Consider the following 26,362-nt stretch of genomic DNA (forward strand, 5'->3'; position numbering starts at 1 on the left):
TTATCCAGAGGATTGGCTGATAGCGGAGAGTCGGGGTTATATCTGTGAAATACAACCTTGGATTGCAGCTTTTCTTGCTTTTTCTTTTTCTTCTTTTTTTTTTTCAAGGGTACATTAAAGACATACAACACTGAACACCCTATATCGGTTTTGCTTCTTTTCAAATATCGGTTTTTTGCGGTAAAAAAAATAGCACAATTAACTAATTTTGTTGAAAATTTCGAGATGGGGCCTACCAGAGGCAAATCGAATGCTCTAGGATGTTGCAGAATTTCCGTTATTTACAATATGATAAGACAAGCTTTACGTTTTACCTGGTCGTGTCTCTGATTCTAGAGAATTTTTGAATATCGTCGCCTTCCAAATTCATTTATGATGCGGAAAATATATGGTATTGGAAGAGTTTTGTCCAATCAAAACTCACTCATCAATTTTGGGCTGCATTTTGAAGTATAGTTTTACGTTAATAATCGATGTAAACCTCATCAATTTTAAAGTTTTATATCAATAATCGATGTAAAAATTATATCGATTTTATCGATATAAAACTTTACACCCTTCCACCCATTACTATTTTCAAAAAAGCAACGATCACTTTCTGGTTCAATGTAAAACGTCATCAGTGTATATACTGATTCCAAACACGGCCTTGATTAATAACACCTTATTGGTTACCACGTCTATGATTCTAGTTAACTGGTCAGAAGTTATTCAAATATCTTTCTCATATCTTAGTCCGCCCCCTGATTTATTTGAAGACTAAGAACAAGATGAACCCAATTAAAACTTTATAATCAATCATTACAATAAATCAAAGTTTGTCATCCGCCTACTAGATCCATGTCCCGCCCTCGAGGATACTATTCATGCACCACAAATAAGAAAAGACAGTTTAACTGACTAACTATACCCTAGTGTTTAACTACATCATCCCTACTATTTCTGACAATTGATATTGATAAGGGCATATTTGGCCCTCCAGTGGAATTGTGACACATGACACCTCTTGCCAACTAAGTGTGGCCTCTTGACAGCTCATCATGGGCAGCTCATCAGGTAGCTTGCCATAGGCAACTCGCCACAGGCAGCTCGCCATAGGCAGTTCACCATAAGCAACTTGCCACAGGTAGCTCGCCACAGGCAACTCGCAATAAGCAGCTCGCCATAGGCAGCTTACCATAGGCAACTCACCCTCAGTTTGGCAACTTAGACAACTCGACATTGCATAGGCAACCCGCCACTGGGCAACTCGCCACTTGTAGGGTAACTCGGTACAGGGGTAGTTTGACGTATCGCAAGAAGATCTCCTGCCTGACGACTTGGCCTAGACACTGACCCGCTGACTGACACGAGTGCTGACTTGACGACCTGGCCAAGACACTAACCCGTCGACCTGACAACCTGGCCCAAACACCGACCCACCAACTGACACAGGCGCCGCCCTGACAATCTGGCCCAAGCACCGACTTGGCCACCTAACACAAGCGCCAATCTAACGACCTCGAGGAGTTTACCACCGTACCCCGATTCTGACGGGATGTGACGGGTCTTACCGTTTGGAGGCTTTTCACCCACCTAACCCACGAGAACTCCGATATATAAAGACCTCACCCTCAAAGGGGAAGGGGATCAAAAAAATGGAGGTAACCCCTGCTCTCTAACTCTCTCGTTTCTCCAATATCATCTTCAAAGCTCTCTACAATCAGAGTTTTGAAAAACCCAATTTCGAGTTTTGAGCTTAGACTCTCCCTTGCTTTGCCCATCATCCTCAATATTCCAAGTTTGCTCCCATCAAGACACTATATCATGACAGAGCCAGGGCGCTAAGAAGAAAAAAAAAATACAAAGCTTTATGCATTCAACCACACACTTCTGATTTTGGACTTAACTAATTGATCAACATCGCCAACAATGGCACCACTTCATGTGGTGCTAGGGACCTTACCAGCATCTGAATGGATTTTAAAAAAGGGTTTTTCGATGACAATTCTTCTAGGGACAGAGGATCATATTACCCGATTCATAAAAGGACGGAGGGTAATATTGGATTTTAAAAAAATATTATACCACACATGGTGTCATGTGTATGAATTTTAACGAAACACCAAGGCTCGGTTTGGATGAATACAAATACAAATATGTATAGTACAAATACATACAAAATAATACAAAATATAAGATTTTGCACTCTATATATTTGCATTTGTACTCCTTCCAAATTCAGCCTAAGGGACACTAGCAACAGGGGTAAAGCTAGTCAATTGTCAAAAAAAATTAAGAATACTCTAAGACAACAATTAAACAATAGAAGTAGAGTTAATCAATTAGCTAAACAGTAAGGATAGTTTAAGAAATTAAACCGGAAAAAAAGAGTAATATTAGTATTGGGTTGCCTTTCAAGTTTAAAGTAGAACCATGACCATAAGATATCCATTTATACTTCCGATTAATTGACACTCGTTCATTAAAATTTCGCTATGATATTTTAATCAGAGGAAGCCTTGGTGTAATACTAAATTCATTTCATACCACAAGAAGCCAACCAAGTTGGTAGGGTCTCCTGCTGGTCGTAGTGGGGACTTCAGATCGAATCCCGCCGATACCTGGGTTGGGGGTGTTACAGGCAAGGTTCAAAGTATCGATATGTGTCAGCCGATACATATCGTATTGGGAGCACCCCGATATGCCCCTACAGAGGGTGTATTGGGGTTCTGACCGGTTCAGGGGGTGGAGCCGTAAACCGGACCCCCCTGAACCAGTTTTGAAAAAAAAATAAAAAAAAAAAGTTAAAAAATGGCCCGATATGCCCCTACAGGGTGTATTTCGTACTACATATTGAAATATTACAAAAAGTGACCTATGATTTATTTACGTGGTATAAGCCCCAACTCTGGGGAATATGCATTAACAGAGCGTGTCATGCTCTTCCTGGGGGCTGTCCTAAATTCGAACTAAGCAATCTGCAAGGCTTCTTCACGTTTGATGTCAAATACCTTGATGAGGACATCCTCCACAACCTGGATATGCCAATCAAACAAGAATTAGAACCAGTATCACAAATCACAAGGTAAAATACAACCTTGAGGGGAAAATGACTGGTCAACGAGAATATACAGCAGAAGCACAACGAAAAAAAGAGAAAAGGGGAAATCCACTATCACAAATCAAAATGTTGGTCGGCAAAAAACATACAAGGTTAAAACTAAGATGCCCCATGAACTAATTTTCATAATGATGAAAATCCATTAGAGCAAGCAACAGTGAGGCTGCAAAAAAGACAACTCTAGAAATACAGGTAAATGCAACACATTACTATCCTGAAGTATTTCAGTTGGTGTTGCCAATAGGCAGTATCTATTTACCACAGGCTTAATACTGCTGGATCTCGTGAACATGAATAAAGGTGTTTTGCAAGCAACTAAACCCAAAAATCAACAGTTAATAACAAGAAGGGCATGTAAGAATTAGAGATCATACTATCCCAAGTCTCCTCACTGAAAAAAAAAAAGAAGAAACAAAAAAAGGTTAAAAGAAAAGATGGTTACATGGAAGAGGCAAAAATGATCAAAAGGGTCGCGAAGAGAGAGTGAAAGGAAGAAAGCTATGAATTCATTAAAAGGTCATGGTAATCCCAATCGAATAAGTGTGATAGAACTTTGTAGAAAGATTTACCATGTTCAAGAGAATTACCTTATCTGGTGTAGAAGCACCTGATGTAACACCTACTGTGATGGGACCCTCAGGTAGCCAGTTTTCTTTTTCAACCAGCTCACCATGCTGTTAAAGTAAGGTAATTAACAAATATAACTTGGAGACAAAAAAGGATCTCCTATCAACTAACTTATAACTACTCTGAAATTAAAAAGAGGTTTGGATATTCCGCTTAAGAAACTCACATTCAACTTGTAACTTATTCTATTTCCTGGTCCTATTCTTTCCTCACTATCAACCCAATAAGAAGGAATTCCATGCTCCTCGGCAATCTCTTGTAGGTGTGAAGTATTGCTCGAGTTCCATCCACCAACTACTAACATAAGATCAACCTTTTCCTTGACCAGCTCATACATTGCATCTTGTCTCTCCTGTGGGTACGAAAGGTGCAACAGAGAAGAAGACATCAGAAAAAGAATTAGAAAAGGTAAAATGGAATAATGAAATTCAAACAAAGTCATGGTACTTCTTAGCACCCAAATATTGGTTTCACCCATTTGGAACAGAACTTTGATTTCTGCTAGCAGAACTACACAAGTCTTGCCAATTATCAAAAAGAGCAGAAGAGAATCTAAGTGACAATTTGGCTTGTCTACTAAGAACAGCAATTATCATCAGCTATCAATTTGCATCATACAACATATCATAGTCTTTTGGGGATACAAGAGGAAAGAAAATGCATTCCTTGTATATAAATTATAGCATAAGAGAATTAATGTATTCAACATACAAGGGTAAAAATAAACAGAAACAAAATCTAATGACAATTATCAAACCAGAATAGCCAATTGATCATTGTTCAATTATCTAATGGAGTTTAAGATTAAAGCATTCCTAAGCAGTGCTCTTATGCATTTTCTTTGTCCTCTATTTATAATATCTTTCTTTAATTTAATATACTACATCAAGTTGACCTAGAGAGAAGATTTCAGTCCAGTGGTACGGACTCTGGGTCTATATCATGTCTATCACTTGGCTGTACCCATGTGTATATTCCCATTGTCAATATCATCATCATTCACCCTTATCTCAGCTATATGGGGTCAACTACATGAATCCTGTTTTACCAATCTGTTCCATTTAATGTCATATCCAATGTTAAATTGTTAGTGCTTAAATCGTTTCTTACTAATTCTACTTGTGTCTTTTTTTTTTTTTTGTCCCTAGCCCTTCTACCCCTTCAACTTGTAACAAATCACTTCTGTTAACTAGTGCTGTTGATGGTCTCCCCCTTGTCAGCCATAAATAGACCACATACTATTTCTTTTATCAGAAACATACCCAACTCATCATAACAAGTCAGCAACTAAAGTCCTAACAAGGATTAGAAGTCAAAATAGAAGATATAGTGATAAATGAAGATAACCTACAGCATATAGATAAATATTTAAATTCTGACAAGTAGGACATTTGTCTTCTGCTTGAAGACCGGAATCTAGCCTCAAACAGTCAAAATCAGCATTATTAGTCAAAATCACCCTCAAACCCGTTTTGGTGGTTTCCATCCTTCATGCATAATATATTGATGGTTGCCTGTAACCTCCACTGCTGAGCTGAAGTCACATGAGCCACTTCTTGTTCTGCCATTCAACAAACATGAGACAACAGATTTAACACTACTAACATAGCAGCACAAGAAAATGGAGAAACATAAACAACAGTCCTGAGAGCCCAAGTACTGATGTTGAATGCTTCAATGACCGAAGGCACAACAGGTGGCTGTTTACACCCTCTCACCAACTAGTAACATCCAAGAGCTGGAGGTCACCTTCCATCCAGGCAAACATAATGTTCAAACTGATGAATGCATTTTTCTTTCTTTCTTTCTTTTGGGTACAAACTGGCCGCTCTCAAACTGGAAGCTATGTTCTCAGGCTTATCAGCCCAATATTTTACCATTACACCAAACAATGGCATTTTTCTTTCTTTCTTTCTTTTGGGTACAAACTGGCCGCTCTCAAACTGGAAGCTATGTTCTCAGGCTTATCAGCCCAATATTTTACCATTACACCAAACAATGGCCCCTAAGATATTTCTTATACATGAAATGAAAAAGTGGAAATGTGGGTTCAAATAATACAAGGCAAGCCAGGACTAGAAGAGGCTTAGGCCATATTTGGTAGTGCTTAAGTTAAAAACAAGTGCTTAAAAGCAAGTGCTTATTCAAATAAGCACTTATTTGCATTTAGCACCCAACTTTTTCAAGTGCTTACTTTTTAAAATAAGCACTTATTTTATATTGGGTGTTTGGTAGTCTTTTTCTCTAATAAGCACTTAAATAAGCATTTGTGACTATTTTGTCCTTCATTTTCTTTCAAATTTTCAAAATATACCCTTTGAAAGCACTTTTAAGAAAGTACTTTTATGAAAACAATTTTACAAAAGCACTTTTATGAAAGTACTTTTACAAAAGCACTTTTATGAAAGTACTTTTACAAAAGCACTTTTATGAAAGCACTTTTACGAAAATACTTTATAAAAGCAATTTTATAAAGTGATTTCATAAAAGTACTTCCGTAAAAGTGCTTTCATAAAAGTGCTTTCATAAAATTACTTCTGCAAAAGTGCTTTCAAAGTTTTTTCGTAAAAGTGCTTTCATAAAAGTACTTTCGTAAAAGTGCTTTCATAAAAGTACTTTTATAAAAGTTCTTTTGTAAAATGCTTTCATAAAATTACTATTATAAAAGTGCTTTCCTAAAAATGTTTCATAAAAGTACTTTCTTAAAAGTTCTTTTGTAAAAGTGCTTTCATAAAACTCAAGCAGGGATAATTTTGGAAGAAAAAAATTGAATAAGTGCTTATTGTATAAGCACTTAAAAAAATATGGAAATTTGGGCTTAAAAAGTAAGCCCTTATTTTTAAAATAAGCACTTATTTCCCAAATACCAATAAGTGCTTAATGGCCCAAATAAGCACTTATTTTTAGCACTCCCAAACATTGCCTTGCTTTTCCAGCCACAACCACCTCACACACACAAAAAAGGAAAGAAAAAGGATTGCATACCCAGGAGAGAAAAGGACCCAACAGCCCCTATATACCCAGCAGGAAACAGAAAAGGACTATACATCCAGCCACCAAAAAAGAAAAAAAACATATTGAACAATCACCAAGGTGGAACTGTGGAAGTCCTCCACACCTTTGATACCCAATAAAGCACATGCAAAAACAGAACAAAAAGTCTCACAAGAAATCACCATTTTAAGACAAGTAGCTATCTACCGATCAATGGACTACCCAAATGAAAATAAGAACTCAACAGAAAACATCAACAAGACAACCCCTTTTTCTCAACCTCTGCTTCTCTGTTTTCTGCATCCACCTCATGTATTTCTTGAGGCATTCCTTTAAACCTTGCAGCTTCCTCAGACCACCTACAGTTCATTCATATCCCACTCTTAAAACAGGTTTCTTACCTCTCTGAAGTCTGAAACTTCCTTGACACAACTTTATCAATATCAAGAATCTAACTAATACCATCCTCCTCCATTAGCATTTCTTTGGCTTTGGCATTAGTTCACAATTTGTCACTTCTCCCATTCCCTAGAGACAAACTATCACCACCCACAAGCCTACAGTATTGTTTTGGTTTTTTGAGATAAATATAGTTTTGGTTTTCATATGGTTAATTTTTGAAAAGGGTGGAAGGGGATTTGGTCCTGTTGGATTGTCCATTTTCTTGTTTTGTGGTGCCATACTTCTCTGTCATTCTTTCTGTTCATTCTTTTTTGTTTTCTGTTTTTTGTTTTTTTCACCTCTTCTTCATCCTTATTGAATCTTTTGTCATTGATCAGGAGGGTGCCGTTAAGAGTTCAATCACATCATGTAAATGATCTGTTATGTGGTGCCCAATCAATGTCTCAGAAACAGATCTCTCTATGGAATCAGTTCATGGTGCTTGTTGTGGCTATGGCTGAGGGCAAGTGTTTTTGAGATGAAGTATTACTGACAAAACAGGAGTATAGAAACAAATAAAACTACTTAATCTCCTCAAAGAACTGGCAGTGAAACTGTGGGCTCCCCTGCCTTGTCTCCCTCTTCCATATACTGGCCCTTCCTTTGGGTGATCCATCAAATTAAAATGCATAAACATAACACATAAAGCATATGCAAAGTGATTATGTAAAATAAAATTGAAGACAACATATAATATATTCAAGCACTCAACAATTTAAGCACATGAAACTTTCAAGCTCGTTATTTCTTTCTCAATTACATTAAACTCTAATTCTACGAGCCGCTTTTTACTACTGAGCCCCTTGAGACAAGCCCAAATAAGTCCATGCTAGGGTCTTAAGTTCTTTTAAAAATGTATTGTATTGGGATGAATGAAATGAACAATATTAGTAAATAGGGGGGTCTTAAGAACTTAAGACCCTAGCATGGACTTATTTGGGCTTGCCTCAAGGGGCTTGGTCAGGGGTCTGGGGGCTGCCACCATACTTGAAACAGTACAAAAGGCGGCAAATTTAACAAAGGTGCATGCCTTGCACAAGGTGTAGAAGTGGTGAACCTGGGCCTACGCAAGGTGCAAGCCTGGAAATATGCCTAGGTGTGCCTTTTCATTCACTGATAAGGAGGGATCAATGGTAGGCAAAAATGATTTTAATGGTCTTTTAATTGCTGGATACCAGATTGTGATGCTCATATCACAAAGTAATACCTTCAGTGGAATTTGAGAACGTGATGTGTCATAGTACCAGGCTCAAAAGACGCTTGTATCTTCTTGCGGTGATGCCACTAGTATAAAGCGGTAATCCATCAAAATAGTCATCTGGGTGTAAATATAAAGGAAGTTCTTTTGACTCTTGCCGACAGGATTGTGTTGAGAGAGAGAGAGAGGGGGGGGGGTTGTGTAACGGGACAGTCCTTGGAAATCCAATTAGATTTCTGTCTTTCTACAAATGGGTACTTCTGGTATTAGATTCAAAAATCTAAAAGCCACTAAGGGTATTTTCAATGTTTTCACAGTTTTATCAAGGTTAACAATAGAATCATTTAAGAGGAGATGTTTAAGGAATTTTCCCTAAATAGAAAAGTAGCAATAATCTTTAGGGAAAATTCCCGATAGGTACCCTGTACCTTAGGCCGAGTGCCAATTTAGTACCCGAACTTTAAAACGAGACAATCTAGTACCTGAACTTTCATTTTGCGACAATCTAGTACCTACCGTTAATGGACTGTCAGTTATGTATATCATGTGACTTCATGTGGGATTTAAGACTTTTAAAAATGTCAAAATTATCCTTGGACACTGTTCATCATCTTCTTTCTCAAGAAAATGAAAGAGGCAAACAGCTGCTTCAAGCTCTAGCAAACCTCCAAGCACCGGACAGCAAGCATTTTCCACTGGGTTCTCTAATCCAACAAGCACCAACCCGCCAAAAACATCCAAGCACAACCCTAGTTTCAGTGCGTTGATTGGGCATGTCAGACTGGTTGAAGGTGGAGGATTTGTCACTAGAAGTCCACTTCCACCTCCAAAAGGTGGTGTAAAACCACCAACACTGCTACCTCCTGAAGGAGGGTTAGGGTTACCTGTGTAAGGCGGGTACATGGATTATGGAAACACCTATCTGCAATACATCAGTGGAGATTAACACATTGAACAGAAGAAAGAAAATAATACACCCAAGTGTCCTTTCAAAAGCTTGAGCCCATAGCTCTGTTTTATACTCTCTGTTCTAAATGTCGATCGAGCGCAATAACAGAATATTGGAAAACAAAAGGCTAAATAAAAAGCAACCTCAACACTGTTTTGTCTTCTCTGCAACTGCTATAGCTCTCTTCTCCACCACCTGATCTGCTTTCCCAATCACACTCTCCACCATTTTCATTTCTCTTAAGAAGGATATCCATTTGCTTCATTTAAACTAGAGCTTCGTCTCTGCGACAAAGCAATCTCTAAAAAACCGTCAAGTGCCTTAAACGAAGACCCCAACTGATCTCCTTCTATCTTCACTGCATCTCTTATCTTTCTTGCAGCTTCACTCGCCTTCATTTTCATCTCCTTCCCTTTCTCTCCCTCACCCATCACCAACTTAATTACTCTCTCCACTTACACACTCATGACCCTACTGTCCGGTCCCCTTGCCAATTCCACATGCTCAGCAACCCATTTATTAAGGGCTCTCTGTTCAACCCACTGTTTCAAGGGTTTAACAGCATTATGGGTAATTCTTCTCTTGTTTCGTGGCCATATGATACCATTCGTAGCATTGGCCAAGCAAATTGAGCAACAAACAGGCTACACCATCACCACCGCCACCACTCTCATCAACGTCATTTACCTCCAACCGACCATCTCCTCCTCCTCCTCCTCCTCCACCCCTACAACCATTCGTGTTGCCGAGCTGCCTTTTAAAGAACTGACCATGGTCTACCACCCAACACCGAAAACACAGAAGCCTTGCCAAACCATCACATGATAACCCTCTTCTGTGCCTCACAAACCCTTGAGCCTTCCTTCCACAACCTTGTCTCCACCATCACCCAACAAGACGGCCAGCCTCCACTTCTCTTTGTGGTTGAACCTCCCACACCGCCACACGGACTTCGATGAATTCACCGTACCAGGCTTCCCTGAAACATGCCGTTTCCATCGCTCATAGCTTCATCCAAAATTGAGATCTGTCAATGGTACTGGCCCCTGTTCTATTGTTTACCAGAGAGAGCTACAACTCTCTTTGGGTTCAAATGGCTTCTTGTGTAACACAGCCGAGGACATGGAGCCATTTGAGTTGGAAATATTGAGAAAATTCCAGTGCAGTGCAGTATCCCAAAGAACAACAACAACAACAACAAGGTAATGGTGAGTGAGAAGAAGCAAGCAGAAGTGCTTGAAAAGGTTTCTCTGTCAAAGAGAAGAGGCAAGACGATGAATAGCGGCACTGTCGGTATGGTTGTACCTAAGGTTCAAAATATTGATACACCCAATACGCCAGTAGGGGTGTGTCGGGCGTTTCGATACTTGTTTTTTTACTTTTTTTTTTCAAAACTGGTTCAGGAGAGCCGGTCTAGTACCCCTCCATCCCCTAAACCGGTCAGACCCCCGATACACCCATTGTAGGGGTGTATCGGAAGGGTCCCGGAATGATACGTATCGGTCGATACGGGCCAATACATCCGATACGGGCCGATACGTAATGATACTTTGAACCTTACTTGTACCGGATGGTTGATAAGGAAAATTATATGACATTTGAAGGGCATTTTTGTCTTTTTGCATGCCACTTAACGGCTGGTTAGCGTCAAGTACTAAATCGTCGCAAAGTAAAAGTCCGGGTACTAGATTGTCACATTTTAAAGTTTGGGTACTAAATTCGCACAGCCTAAAGTACAAGGTACCTATCGGGAATTTTCCCTAATCTTTACTAATAACATTAATTTTCATACCAAAATAAAGAAAATCATCATCATTATAAGAAAATTGCATTTTAAATCAATTAATTTCAACAGTTCATGCACAACATTATAACATGATAGCAACTAAAAAAAGCTATAATAATATTATTTAGAGATAAGAGTAACAAAAAGGGGAAGAGAGAGACTGTAGAAAAAGAGAAAATCTTCATACTTCCTTCTTTCCCTTTCTCTTCATAAAATTCTTGGGTCTTTTATGCTCTGATGCTAAAACCCTTAATCAAAACACAAGTAAAGCATATAACATATCATAAGATGTATTAACACAAATGTTAATAATATGTAGCCATAGTAACAAACTAACAACACAACAACAAGGTGTCTGTTTTGCCTTTTTTTATTCGAAACAGTATCTTCATTAAGCAAATTAAGAAATATCATGCACAACTGTCAGCCCCTGAAAAGGTGCTGACCCCCAAAAAAACTTTTATTACAATTCTGCCCAGAACAGATTCTCCTTCAATGCCCTCTGTTTAGCTAAAGTATCAGCTAGCCCATTAGCTGATCTTCTAGTCCACTTTAAAGAAGCCCCAATCTCCTTTGTTATGTTAGTGATCTCCCTTATAGCATGTCTAAAAATCCAAGCTCCCAAACTAACCAATTTCAACCAATCAATGAGCATTTTAGAGTCTCCTATCTCTATTTTCTTTAGCCCCATCTATTTGGCAAATATCACACCTTGAAGCAAAGCTATTACCTCTGTCCTCAAAGAGTCACCTACTCCTGTAGCCTTGAATACATAGGGATGATTTTACCATCTCCATCTCTGAATACTCCCCCAATTTCTGACAGTCCTGGGTTTCATCTAGAGCTCCCGTCAAAGTTTAGCTTCATTCTGTGTTGTGTTGGTGGGGACCATAGTTCTTGCACTTTAGACCTAAAGGAAGAAGTAGTTGCTATCTCTCCAGTTTCTGTAAATGCCCTCAGCTGAGAAATCCTTAAACAAGTCATTTTTTTGTCACCAAGCCAGGCAACTTATCACCTAGAAGCACCCTTTCATATAAGCCATGACATTCAAATCAGGTGCCCAACCAAGGGCACCTTGCTGCCAAGGGGATGCCTGGGTGGGTGCATAAGAAACATTTTGATAACAATGCTCTGAACAAACCTTTCAGACCTGCCACCTTTGGAACTGACTTCCTAAAAAATTAGACTTCTTAACAAAAGAAATCAGACTCTTCACCCTTTCTGAAATACTTCACTACCTACTTGTGACCTTCGTAGAAGAAAATTTCTACTTTTTGGCAAATCCAACAGATTGATCAACTCTTCTAAGTTTCTAGCTTCTACGTAGGACCAACTTAGTTCCAGTCCTCAGAGAATGTTGAATGGTCTCTTTGATCAGAATTTTATGGATGTAATGGCTTCTTGGATGAATAATAAGAAAATAGGGATAGAAAGAAGAGAGAAAATACTCGGAATCATTCACAAGGTGCCTAGAATCACTCTAGGGCATGGGAATCACTCACCATAGTTAGCATAAGCTGAAGAAAACTCATAAACTTCATTGCTCTGTGAAAAACGCCCATACTTATTTATAGACTTGAAATTCATGATAATCCTAGGAGTCAAACTATTAGACTCATAATAGTCCTAGGAGTCAAACTGTTAGACTCAATAATCCTAGTAGGACTCAAACTAAGCTGCAATATCCTATTTCAATTCAAAGAAGAGTCAATAACTCTAATCCTACTTATGCAATGACTGAAATTTTAAACATAAACAAACTATAATTAGACAAACCTATCATTGGACCATACAAAAAAAATTGCAAAATGACAAAAATACCCCTACTGTCCAAAAATACAGAAATACATAAATTTTCATAAAATTCCAATTTTGACTCTTCAGCTCCTGCATAACCTATCAACACTTTCATCCATAGAGGACACCTCTTCCAAAATAGACATGCATGTACAAGGCACATTTTAATGATAAATCAGGTATATGAAGCCTTCATTGTGTGTGTGCAGGCATTTAGGCAGGTGTTGAAATCCTTACTTCCATTTCAAAATAATCCATGATACATAGCATAGTCAAACATCCTTAAGCCGTTTCACAACTGTCTGTAATATTGGCAACACAAAAGAATGGGAAGAAGACTGCATAATGCCTGAATGAATCACATTAAAAGCATAAACAACCAGACATAAATTGGTAATATTAATGTATGCCATAAATTTTCTATAATTTAATATGAAAAAATAAGTAAATGGATTCCAAAATAAGAGATTAGGGAAAACAAAAGTGCCTGAGTAGCATCACAAATTGTGTTGAAGTTCATGAAGTGCTCATTGATATGTTCTACTCCATACTTGCGCATCAAAGTCTTCTCAACCAATTTTCCTGGGAAAGAGTAATTAAGAATCTGAATACAAGAAGTAGAAATCCATTATAAACTTGGATCAAGATATAGCACAACGCTAACTTACCAATCTCTTCAGTCTCTCCCTTAAGCATTGTGGTCTGGTTTGCAATCCCAACGTTTTGGAGATCACTGTCTGGATCAAACCCCTTGGAAACTGCATATTTGAATTTCTGCGGACATCCATAAACAACTTAAGAAGCAAAGTCTTGTCATAGCCTTGTCACAAGATACTCAATAACTAAGGCAGAATATACCTCTAGAAAAGCCTCTTTTGTTGAGCTAGATCCGTCAAGTTCACCTCCAAGAATGTAATCACATACGTACATTGCCTGATTTCAGTTGAATAACACGGACAAGTAAAAATTAGTGGATGGAGATGTGCATTACTTTTGACAATCTGGATGATAATAAAAATAATATAACTGGACAAAATAAGGGAAAAATGTAAATCATACCTCTGTCATGCTCTTGACAATAATATACTTCCCTGCAAAAGATGCAGTTGCAATAGTCTCCTCATGAGAATATTTACCATGAATGATTGAAGTGTACTCTTCCTTCTTATGCTTTTCAACAGTATTCCAAACCTTTACATGAATTGTAGAATATATTATCAGAAAACGCAAAACTTAGGGTTTCAACAAAATCTTGAAAGAGTACCCTAGTGTCATGAAAAATACCTTAGATACCCATGGGCATGTTGTGTCAACTATTTGCACATTTTTGTTACTCAAAACCAACATCTCATCAACTGCAGCTCCAAAAGCAGGTAAAATCACAACATCACCCTCATTAACAACACCAAATTGTTTTTTTCCACCCTCAAGTGGAATATTCTGAACTTCCATCTCTTCTAACCGCTAAAACAAGAACCAGAAAATTACAATTCAGTTCAAAGTAGTAAGAACATACCGTATAACAAAAGATAAACCAAGATAATGCAGGTAATGATGATTCCCTAAATGCAAATGCTTTTATAGGAATCGAAAGAAGGAATTTTTTTTATTAAACATACTTGAAACAACATATACTACAAAAAAATATTGGACCATGCTTTATAGGTAAGTTATATTCCATAGCTATATTTCCTTAAATAATTATCCATAATTTTCATAAGAAAGTATAAACATCATGTTGGTATAGAAAATCACCATATTCATGAGAAAAAAAAAAAGATAAGAAAAGAAAATTCAAAAAACATAGGGGCTGAACCCCTATTTTTGTTGTAGGAAAAGAAGAAAAGAGAAGGTGGAAGAAGACAAAGAAGAAGAAGAAGAAGAAGAAGAAGAGAAGATGTGGAGGAAGAAAATCTGTTGATTAGACAAAATTTTAAGTTCTTCCTTACTTGTTTGTTCAGGCTTTGAAGCCTTTGAGGGTTCAATACTGCAGTTAGAAATTGTAGAGAACACTGATGTGGGCCCCACTGCAGTGGTCCCCACTGTGTTCGTAGGACAGCAGTATTTGTTTCAGTTATAGTAGTGTCAGTTTGAGTCAGTTTGCTAATTCAGCTGTTATTTATTTCAGTTTTATTTACTTTCTTTATTATGTAAGTACCAAGGGCAGATGTGTCCTTTCATCATGTACTAAGCATAAACCTATAAATATTAAGAGAGTGGCGGCGGCAGATCTGCTAGAATCTGTCCCTCCATTCAGCAATTTGTGTTCTCTTGCTTCTCTTCTATTCTCTCCCTTTTCTCTCATCTTCTTTTCTGTTTTACAAACCTAAAACCTTTTAGGATTCACGACTGATTACAGTCTTGATCTTCTACTTGGTATCAGAGCCTATCTAGGGCTTCTCATGTGTATCTAGTCCAGCCGATCACATGAGAACTAGCTAGAGCTAGAAGCCTTGCAGAAGTTTTTCGGCGGCTGAATCTTGGAGATTACCAGGAGAGGTTCGCAGCAGTTGAAGACTTGCCGCAGCCTGCAGAGAGTTGGTAATCAGGAAGAGGCAGCGAAGGTTAGGGTTCAGGTAACCCTAGAAGACAGTACACCGAAGGTAGGTAATCAGTAAGTAAGTTTGTTTCTTTACTGATTTTTAGAGATTGCAATCAGCCAAGATAGGTTGGACCTATCTAGAAAGAGGGGCCGAACTGTGTTCAAGTTTGCTCTAGGGTTTGGCTTGCCGAACTGTGATTAAGTTTGTGTCTAGGGTTTGATTGTTGGGCCGAACCCTCCTCTTCAAAGGGGATTAGTTTTTAGGGTTTCACAGTGCCCTACGACAAGTCCCACTGGTGCGGACTGCTTGGAGAGTGCAGCTGAGCACTTTAGTGATTTCAGATCACTAATTTTCTTCAAACCTACAGTTGAAACCCTATTTTTTCTTTCACAGTAGTGGGCCCCACAGTAGTGGTTTCAGAGAATAGCATCTCAGATTGATAGGCGATTGATTTCAGATCAGTTTTGTGTTGGTATTCCTGATCGGATCAGACCAGTTTCAGATCACATTGGTTTTGTGTTGGTATTTCTGATCGGATCAGATCAGATCAGTTTCGGATAAGCTTTCAGACTTACTTCCTTGACTCTGTTTTCTGGTATAATTGCTCTAACAGTTTGTAGCCACTGAATCTTGATCAAAGATGGAGTTCAAGGGTCAGGGAGATAGTAGTTTTGGAAACCACAGTTATGGCAATGTATCTGAAACCGGGTTTCAGATTACAACTATGAGATTTGATGGGTCAAATTATTTGAAGTGGGCACAATCAGCCATGATGGCTATTGGAGGAAGGGGAAAATTGGGTTACCTCTTGGGAGATGTGAAAGAACCTTCCAAGGAGGACCCAATATACACCAAGTGGGTTCAAGAGAACTATTTAGTTATGGCATGATTGTGTAATTCCATGCAGCCACATATCAGCCGAAATTACTTGTGGGCAAAGACAACCAAAGAAATGTGGGATGTTGTGAAAGAAACCTATTCCCAACCCCTTAATGTTGCCAGAGCCTATGAACTGAAGTGTGAGGTGAACAACCTTAAACAAGGAGAGAAGCCAGTTTCTGTCTACTTCTCTACCTTGAAATCCTTGTGGCATGAGATTGACCATCTGGAGACCCTTGAGTGGGAGAGTCCCAAAGATGCACAGACTCACAGAAAACAAGTTGAGACGAATAGGGTATTTGAGTTTCTGGCTGGTTTGAATTCAGAATATGACATTGTGCGACAACAGATATTGACAAGAGATAGTGTGACCCTTTCTCAAGCATACTCCTTGGTGCATAGTGAAGAGACCAGGAGGAAAGTTATGATGCAGCCTCAACCTTCTTTCCCAGCCTTGACAGCTATTAAACCCAAGCCAGGGGATGACTCAGAAAGGGACCGGAAGAAGGAAGATAAACGGGATCTAGTATGTAAACATTGCAAGAAACCCAAGCACACAAAAGATACTTGTTGGAAGCTACATCCTCACTTGGTCCCAGCAAAACTGAGAAATAAGAAGGGCAATGCTCATATGGCAGTGAACACTGATTCAACATCCTCATCAAGTACATCCCTGGAGACTTTAGTTGCTGTTCGGGCTGCCCTCATACAGTTGGAAAAGGAAGTTGGAAGTTCAGCTCAGCCATCCCAGTCCCAATCAGCTCCTGCTACATCTGCATTTGCACATTCAGGTACTCGAGCCTCAGCTTACCATGCTTCAGCTCCAGGTAATACTGATCACTGCTGGGTAATAGATTCAGGTGCATCTGACCATATGACTAGCTTGCCATCTTTGTTTACTTCTTATCACTTGTCCTCTGGCTGAGATAGAGTATCCATTTTTTATGGCTCTCTTGTTCCCATTTCGGGCAAGGGGGACATCAAGTTATCGGACACTATCTCTTTATCTTCTGTTTTGCATGTTCCTAAGCTTGATACCAACCTCCTTTCAGTTAGTAGTATTACCAAACACATGAACTGTTCAGTAACATTTTTCCCTGACCGATGTGTTTTTAAGGATTTGGAGACGAGGAAGGTGATTGGAACTGGCCGTGAGACGAACGGGATCTATTTGCTTGGAGAGAGTACCCGACGGGAAGAGTCAATGGATAAGAAGTTTTTTGTTTCCCAGTTTGTGAGTTCGGTTATGCTTTGGCATAACCGATTAGGTCATTTGTCTTTTAAGTCTTTGAAGGGTCTGTTTCCTGCTTTATTTGAGTCTGTTGAGCTATCAGAGTTGAGGTGTGAGAGTTGTGAGCTTGCCAAACATTGTAGAACCTCTTATTCTTTAAGTAATAAAAGGAGTAATTTCCCTTTTGATATTGTGCATACTGATGTTTGGGGGCCATATCATATCTCTTCTACGGGTGGGTACAGATATTTTCTACTGCTTGTTGATGACCATACCCAGTTTTCTTGGGTATATCTTATGCGTTCTCGGGATGAGGTTCCTGCTCTAACCCAAAACTTCCATCAAATGATTCTCACTCAGTTTGGAACTAAAATCAAAGTCCTCAGATCTGATAATGCAAAGGAATACTTTGCTCAACCATTGACCTCCTACCTTCGTAGCCATGGAGTTATACACCAGAGCACTTGCCCTTATACACCACAGCAGAACGGCGTTGCCGAAAGGAAGAATAGGCATATCTTGGAGGTGGCTAGAAGCATTATGTTTACCTCCAATGTACCTATTCGCTTCTGGGGTGATGCTACCCTCACGGCAGTTTATCTCATTAACCGAGTTCCTTCCCGGGTCCTTGATATGAGAGCCCCCTTTTCCCTTCTTTACCCAGATAAGGAGTTGTTCATTGTTCCCCTTAAAACCTTTGGTTGTACTTGTTTCGTCCAGCTTCTCGGGCCTCATCATTCCAAGTTTGACCCTAAGGCCTCCAAATGCATTTTCCTTGGTTATGCACAAACTCAAAAGGGTTATTGCTGCTATGATCCGGTTTCAAGGAAACGATTTGTCTCTATGGATGTCACCTTCTTTGAGGAGACACCCTATTATCCTAGGGTTTCTCCTCAGGGGGAGAGCAGTAAAAGTGGGGCTGTTTTGAGTTTCTTTCCTCAGGGGGAGAGCAGTGAGAGTGGAAGTGGGGCTGTTTCGAGCAGTGAGAGTGGAAGTGGGGCTGTTTTGAGCAGTGAGAGTGGAAGTGGGGCTGTTCCTTTACCTATTCCACTGGGTAATGAAGGTTGTAGTGGTGAGGGTGGTCAGAGGGAGCCAGAGTTGAGAGTCTATCACAGGCGATGCAGGCAGGTTGATCCTAGTCTTCGGCAGTCCCGGCCAGATCCAGTTCCTTCTGCGGCTCCAGATCCAGAGCCTACTGAGATACCTCTCGTTGTTGCCACTTCCCCTCTTGTGGATGACCTTGATCTCCCTATTGCCATTCGCAAAGGAAAACGACATTGCACCACTTCTACAGCTCATAGCATCTCACAGTTCCTATCCTATGATCGTCTATCACCATCTTACCGGTCCTATCTCACTTCCATTGCCGATGTCCCTATTCCAAGAACTGTGCAAGAAGCCTTATCGGTTCCAGAATGGAAAGATGCAATGCAAGTCGAAATGGATGCCCTGTTGAAGAATAATACCTGGACACTGGTTGACCCACCAAAAGGAAAGAAACCGGTGGGATGCAGATGGGTATTCACTGTGAAGCATAATGTTGATGGCTCTATTGAAAGGTACAAAGCCCGGCTGGTTGCAAAGGGATTCACTCAGACTTATGGTATAGACTACTTGGAGACCTTTGCCCCAGTAGCCAAGATGACTACCATTCGAGTTTTGTTATCCCTTGCAGCAAATCATTCTTGGCCCCTGTTTCAGATGGATGTTAAAAATGCCTTTCTGAATGAAGACTTACAAGAAGAGGTTTACATGCAGTTGCCTCCTGGATTCTATGATACAGAGACAGGTAAGAAGGTTTGCCGACTGAACAAGGCATTGTATGGTTTGAAGCAGTCACCTAGAGCCTGGTTTGATAGGTTCAGATTAGCCCTTGGAAGGTTTGGTTATATACAGGCCCAGTCATATCATACACTATTCATCAAAAGGATGGAGTCCTCTCTAACCCTACTAGCAGTATATGTAGATGATATTGTGGTGACAGGAAATGACAATCATGAGATTGAGTCCCTCAAGCAGCTCCTTCATCAAGAGTTTGAGGTAAAAGATCTTGGTGCACTATGGTATTTTTTGGGTATTGAGGTTGCTAGATCCAAGCAGGGGATTTTTATCTCTCAGAGAAAATATGTTCTAGATCTGTTGGCGGAAACTGGAAAGCTGGGTGTTAAGCCGGCCGATACACCCATTGAACAAAATCACAAGATTAGTGCAGAGGGTGGGGACCCTCTTGAAGACAAAGTTATGTTCCAACGGTTGGTTGGAAAGCTTCTATATCTCTGTCTCACTCAGCCGGATATCAGCTATGCAGTTAGTGTTGTCAGTCAGTACATGCACTCCCCTAGAACTTCTCATCTTCTTGCGGCAGAACGAATATTAGCATACTTGAAGAGATGCCTGGGTAGAGATATATTACTCAAGAACAATAATCACATGAGGGTGGAAGTCTATACAGATGCCGATTGGGCTGGAAGTGTTGATGACAGAAGGTCTACCTCTACATATTGTGCCCTTGTGGGAGGTAACCTTGTCTCTTGGAGGAGTAAGAAGCAGAGTGTTGTTTCCCGCTCCAGTGCTGAAGCGGAATACAGGTCAATGGCTAATGGAGTGGCTGAAATCTTATAGCTGAGGTCACTACTTGAAGAGTTGGGTATTGACTATGAAAAGCCCTTAATGTTGTATTGTGATAATCAGGCAGCTATTAATATAACCCACAACCCAGTGCAGCATGACAGAACTAAACATATCGAAGTTGATCGACATTTTGTGCGAGAAAGAGTTATATCACAAGAAGTGTGTCTTCCGTACATCACATCCAATATGCAGCTCGCGGATATCCTCACCAAGGTTGTATCAAGGAAGAAGTTAGAGGCAGACCTATCCAAGTTGGGCATGATAGATATCTACTCCCAACTTGATGGGGAGTGTAGAGAACACTGATGTGGGCCCCACTGCAGTGGGCCCCACTGTGTTTGTAGGACAGCAGTATTTGTTTCAGTTATAGTAGTGTCAGTTTGAGTCAGTTTGCTAATTCAGCTGTTATTTATTTCAGTTTTATTTACTTTCTTTATTATGTAAGTACCAAGGGCAGATGTGTCCTTTCATCATGTACTAAACATAAACCTATAAATATTAAGAGATTGGCGGGGGCAGATCTGCTAGAATCTGTCCCTCCTTTCGGCAACTTGTGTTCTCTTGCTTCTCTTCTATTCTCTCCCTTTTCTCTAATCTTCTTTTCTATTTTACAAACCTAAAACCTTTTAGGATTCAAGACTGATTACAGTCTTGATCTTCTACTGAAATGTCTATGTTGATTAATAATAAAAGGAAATTAGTATATAAACACACAAAATGAATATTTTAGTTTAATAATGTCTATTTTATAATTATAATCTCAAAAAATTAAGAATATAGAAGTATTTTAAAATACAATATACAAAACTGCTTGGCGATTAGGCGAGGCGAACCTCCAAGGGTGCCTTGTCGCCTTGACAATTATAGAATCAGCATTTTTAAGACTCAAAGTCTACAACTGTAAACCTAAAAAAGGATAACTAAGAACCATAATTATACAAGGAGGCATAGAACTCCTAGATTCATTGCCTGGAAGGCTTTCTTTTGGATCCCTCCTCCCCTGACAGCCAAAGTTTGGACCCCTTATTCTTCTGGATTATTCTCTTGCACCTCCTTTTTTCAAGCCTTGTCCCCTGTAACCCCCCTCCCCCAGAGTTTTTCTAGTAAGAGAAATCTGGATGAGACCCACTCCTCAAAAGGTTAGAGCTTTCTGCTGAGAAGTTTACCATCAAAAGATAAACACATTGGATGGCTTACAAAAGAGAAGACCAAATCAGTGTCTATCACCTAGATTTTGCTCCCTTTGCATGGCAAATGGTGAAACTACTTTCCAGTTTCCACTCCTGCACTTCTATCATTTGGGAGTTTGCTTTTAATCTTTTTTGGGTGCAGATGGTCCCCTCCAAGGGATATCCAAAATCTCTGTGAAAAAAGCTTTTACAACCCAAAAAGAATTGGATGATTTGAGAAGAAAGGAACTCAAGAATCTTCAGAGGAGGAGGTAAAGCGGAAACCCAGGGCCCTCAGGAGTTTCTTTTGGGGGGGGGAATCTTGAAGGTGCTCTCATAGGCCAAGGGAATTCAGTGAAAGCAAAGCTGATGACATACTTTATGGATTAAAGTATACACAAGTTTTGAGATCGGCAAATATATTGGCAGACACAAGTTTTGAATACAAGAGTCCTTTGAATTCAGAGATCGGCAAATAGATTGGCAGACTACCTTGCTAGACAAGGGGTAAATAGGAAAAAAATGTTTTGGGGTACATTGTAAAGGTTTGTGTCTTTCAGCTACTGCTGGTAGCTGGTTTAATCATTGTATGATTGTACACAACTTTTTTCTCAAATCTTATTAAAGGCTGTTGTTACCTATAAAAAAAAAAACGATGCGGTCATTTCCCTCATCCCACAGCAGTCAACTAACTGCAGGTGGCACCAAGTTCCATAGAATAGATCCACGCAAGTTAAAGCCTTTACTTGACCAAGCATCTAATAAACTTCTTATATGCCTAGCTGTAGCCCATTGCTTCTTAAAAAGCTTCAAACAGTGCGTCCAAACAGTGATGTCAATTGTCAAACAGTTTGCATTCCTAATCTTAAGAGGTTGGGGCCTTTATAGTGTAGCGCTGATGGGCCTAAAAAAGCCCGTGTGGGGGTTTGAGGGCAGCACCCCGACCTAAATTTTTGGCTCATATATGTAAGGGGATTTTTTTTATCAGTAAAAAGATTTTAATAAAAACAACTTCAGGATTATTACATCATGGTGGGATTAATATCCATTTTTATATATAAGGGGATGTTTTGTGATTTTGATTGCAAATCATTCCATTTTAGAGTTAGGGAGAAGAGATTAGTTGTATTTGTATTGATCCTTTAGTTGAAATCTTGTTACCTGAAATTCTACCCACAACAACTAAGGATTCAGGTATTCAAAAGGTTTTTTCTTTTTTCTTTTAAAAGATAATGGATCATTACTAGTACAAGCATCAAGAAAAGGCAATCAAGAACGAGAAGTTGATAGATCACTGCAAAGGTGTAAAATACAAAAAGAATGTATAAAAAGTTCCTAAAACAACACTTATAAAAGGCATGTGCCTGGGCCAAAGTGCGAGATGCACCAAGCATATACTTTGTCTAGGTTCAAGCAAGGCGCATACCTTAAAATGTACCTCAGCCCTGTGCAAAGGCACATCGCACACATGCACCTTTTAAAACAGAAGTCTGCTTAAGTAGATTCATCATTTAAATAACTGTTCTGCTTAATTTACATAATCGATAAAATTCTTTGATAAAGCATTCTGTCTTTTGGAATACCCGCCACCTCGCAAACTCCCCGCGCCAGGGCAAGTCCCTTGGCACAAGGAGTGAGGGCAATTGATGAAGGAAGATTTGGCCCGACCTCATAACCACTCAGCACGTGGAAAGGCAATAGCTCGGCACAACAGTACGCCCAAGGCGCGAACTCCGAAGAGAGGAACCCACGGTCCGAACTCCCCACAAAGAGCACAAGCTCTCCCTTGGACCCCGAGCTTTACAAAAGGCAACAACCCGAACTGGCCCGCCCCATGGCAGTTCGGGCCACATCTCTATCCGAACTCAAGACCACCTCGCACACCACTCCAGCACTTCGCCTCTAGAACGTTGAACTGGACAACCACACCGTACCTGACACCAAAGGAGTACGTATCTCGAGGCGGCGCACCTGACTGACTTGAGACCTGACGCTTGAGATCCGCATTCCAACGGCCACCTACCACCTCCACCCGCCATCACCATCTCTAGTCACAGAGACGGCTCCGACAAAGAGAGCAGTGGCGGTTCTGCCCCAGTAGAGGTGAGGACACCCGAACTGGCAGAAGCGTAGGTAATCATACCCGACCTGACAGAAGCTTAGGAGTGAGTGCGCGAAGTGGTTATAAAAGGCTCTCTACCCCCCAAGAACGAGGTATGCGAACTTTGTGCCATCTGGTTTATCATCTTGCCTTTGAGGATACTAACTTGAGCTTCAGAGCATTCTCACCAGGTCCCTCCCCGGAGATGCTCGCTTTCTTCACCATTTCAGGCACCTTCTGCTCCGACCAGAGGCAAGATCGTTGACAGCTAGGACCAGCCGGATTGCGCACCATCAGGGGGGTTCAGTTCACATTCATGAGGTGCATGCTTGATCGTTCTAAAATGGTGACAAATGAGGGATAATGCCTGACGAGCTCTAGCAACTGCTATGCGTATTGTGCAGGTGTTAAGTTGGTTGAAGAGGGTAAAATTCACAAACTAATTAAGAGCATTATAGGATCAGGACAAAGCTCAAGCCATTTCATGCAGTTACCATACCGTTAAGAAGAAGCTGGCAGCCCAAGAACACCCACTAAATGGTTCAAAGCATAACCATGAAATGAACCACGTACAACACAGTGGAAATCTCTAATGAAAACAGCCCATTTAAATTTGATAATAAGGGAGCTTAAGACAAATAGTTTTGGGAGAAATTATTTCAAAAGAAACTAAAACTTGGCCTCCAGACGAGCACTTGAACCCCAAATATGAATCAGAAAAAGCCACTTGATAGTTATTACCAGTCAAGTAAAGGAATAGCGTTGCACGGACCTTATTAACAGTTGGATTGTGAATAATCTCATTTGTAATCCAGATCTTCTCCTCTGGGAATTGTTTCCTCGCTTCATACGCAATTTGAACAGCCCTTTCGACACCCCAGCAAAAGCCATATGCCTCGGCCAGTTTAACAGTAACATTACCCCATGTGTATTCATTGCCATTCTCCTTTAGTTTCTTTATAATATCACCTGAACATTTCCGAAGGATGAAGTTACAAACAAAGGGAAAAAATATGAAAGGAAATATGCCATCATATCAGACGGGAAAAAAACAATAAGAAAGACTAAAAGGTCAAACTCTGGAGTAAAGAAGATGAGAATTCAATGATTTCAGAAGTTTGCCAAATCGGAAACTAAAAGATTGATTCATCTTTCTAAATGAAAAGTAGAGCTAGCGTAAAATGGAGTGATATTTCTCGACTAACGAGGAAATTAAAAAAAAAATAGTAGAAGACAATTCCAGCACGAATTTCAGACACCACAAACGAGAGCAAAAGGAATGGTGGAAAAAGACTTCACTAGTATACTCCCGGTTCATGAGTTCTAGGGTTTCCTTTTTATGGCCGAAGCCCTTTCGGTTGTAGTTTTCGGTTCTAGTAAAGTTATGACGGAACGCTTTAGCATCGAAATCCGACTGAACAGCAGCCGCCGGGGCGGAAGAGTCGCCATAGCAGCGAACAGAGAACGATTTCCGGCATCTTAGAACTTGGAATCCGGCACGATTGTCCGGCAAGGAGAGGTAAGTAGGGGTGGAGAAGTTGCAGAATTGCAGAGAAAACGCCATGGGTGGGTGCGCACGTTAAGTGTCAATGGGAGAGCTCAATTGTTCGGTGCGCTTTCTATCCCCTGCAATCTCATCCACGTTTTTTATCACTCCTCTGATTTTGCCTTGCCTGATTAAAAAATTTCTTTTTTTTATTATTTGCTTTTCGCACCAAAAAATCGAGATGCTGATTGGGACGTGTGGATCCCCAACGACAGTAAGTGTGGGTTCTGGGGAGTTCACATCAGCCCCCTGATATCTCATCATTTCTTTTTATGAAATGTTTCGATAGACGGCTGAGATGTGCTGTGAGACGTTGTGGGGGCTGATGTGAATTCGGATTTGGGTTTTATAAGAAGTGGGAGGGAAGAAATGAGGGTGGAAATATTAGCACGAAGCAAGCTAATGACTTTAGTTTTTCTTTCGGTAAGGAGCCAAGCTAAAGATGGACCACGAAAATTAGGACAAATAACCCAGGCGCCAAACTTAATTCTTAACCAGGAATATTTGTATTTGTTATAAAAAACAGGAATATTTGTATTTTACGTGAAAGCTTAAAATACATCCCGGAGTTTTAAACAAGAAAGCGTCATTTTACTAACATATCCCTTGTAATTTGCAATTTATTTAAGATAGGTTTTAGTAAATTAATGAAATTATAGGGGCGTTTTAATATAATTAAAATGTTTAGTCACTCATTCAAACATGCTAATAATTTTCTTAAAAGAAAAAACGCACACAATCATTTGGCAATTTCATTGTCGTTAACACCCCCCGATATGTACGAAATTTGGAGACCACACAACACTTGCTGTCTCCGAGTGTATTCTAGAATACTAGATCCCACCCTACTACAGCCACACGTTGAGAATATCCATTATTCTAGAATATAGAGGCTTGTTCTCACAATAAGATCCTACTACAGCCACACATTGTCGTTATAATTCATGTGTAAATGTTTGGGAGAATGACCAATCAGCCTAGGGTCAGAATTTGTAATAGGTGCCAACTCAGAATTGATGCTAATTGATAGGGATGTTTATGAAAAATCAAACCAAGAAAATTGAATCACAAAATGCGATTAATTGAATCGGTTGATTCGGTTTTGGTTCAAAATTTTTAATTCTAAAGGATCGGTTCAATTTTCAATTAACTTATAAAAAACCAACGATTAACCAAATCGACTGGTATATATTTATATGTATATTTTATATATATTTTTAATATATGTCACATATTTTCTATGTATTTTATATATATTCATTATATATAAATATATACTTATATTATATTTATAATGATCTATTTACAAATATACTATATATTTTTAAAATATTTATAATATATTATATATCATTTATTATTTATAG

General features: G+C 39.6%; 1 protein-coding gene across 1 annotated transcript; it reads right to left on the reverse strand.

Moving 5' to 3' along the window:
• Window positions 1-2,354: 2,354 nt before the first annotated feature.
• HDR (4-hydroxy-3-methylbut-2-enyl diphosphate reductase) lies at window positions 2,355-25,224 on the reverse strand. The gene is made up of 10 exons (XM_088942706.1): window positions 24,749-25,224; window positions 24,222-24,418; window positions 14,180-14,359; window positions 13,955-14,086; window positions 13,754-13,828; window positions 13,564-13,669; window positions 13,383-13,477; window positions 3,897-4,082; window positions 3,691-3,777; window positions 2,355-3,017 (listed from the first exon to the last, which is right to left on the reverse strand). The coding sequence occupies exons 1-10, from the start codon at window positions 25,011-25,013 to the stop codon at window positions 2,952-2,954; spliced, it is 1,389 nt and encodes a 462-aa protein (XP_088798832.1). The 5' UTR covers window positions 25,014-25,224; the 3' UTR covers window positions 2,355-2,951.
• Window positions 25,225-26,362: the final 1,138 nt, after the last annotated feature.

Source organism: Nelumbo lutea, chromosome 5 (assembly GCF_056320005.1).
Source record: "Nelumbo lutea isolate HS-2025 chromosome 5, American lotus-T2T, whole genome shotgun sequence".
Taxonomy (NCBI): Eukaryota; Viridiplantae; Streptophyta; class Magnoliopsida; order Proteales; family Nelumbonaceae; genus Nelumbo; species Nelumbo lutea.

Excerpts from the sequence above, each read along its gene's own strand:
- HDR (XM_088942706.1), bottom strand. The coding sequence starts at position 25,013 with ATGGCGTTTTCTCTGCAATTCTGCAACTTCTCCACCCCTACTTACCTC. Across the intron at positions 24,419-24,748 it reads CATGAACCGGGAGTATACTA|GTGATATTATAAAGAAACTA; the intron begins GTGAAGTCTTTT and ends GGAAATGTTCAG. Across the intron at positions 13,829-13,954 it reads TTGTCAAGAGCATGACAGAG|GCAATGTACGTATGTGATTA; the intron begins GTATGATTTACA and ends AACTGAAATCAG.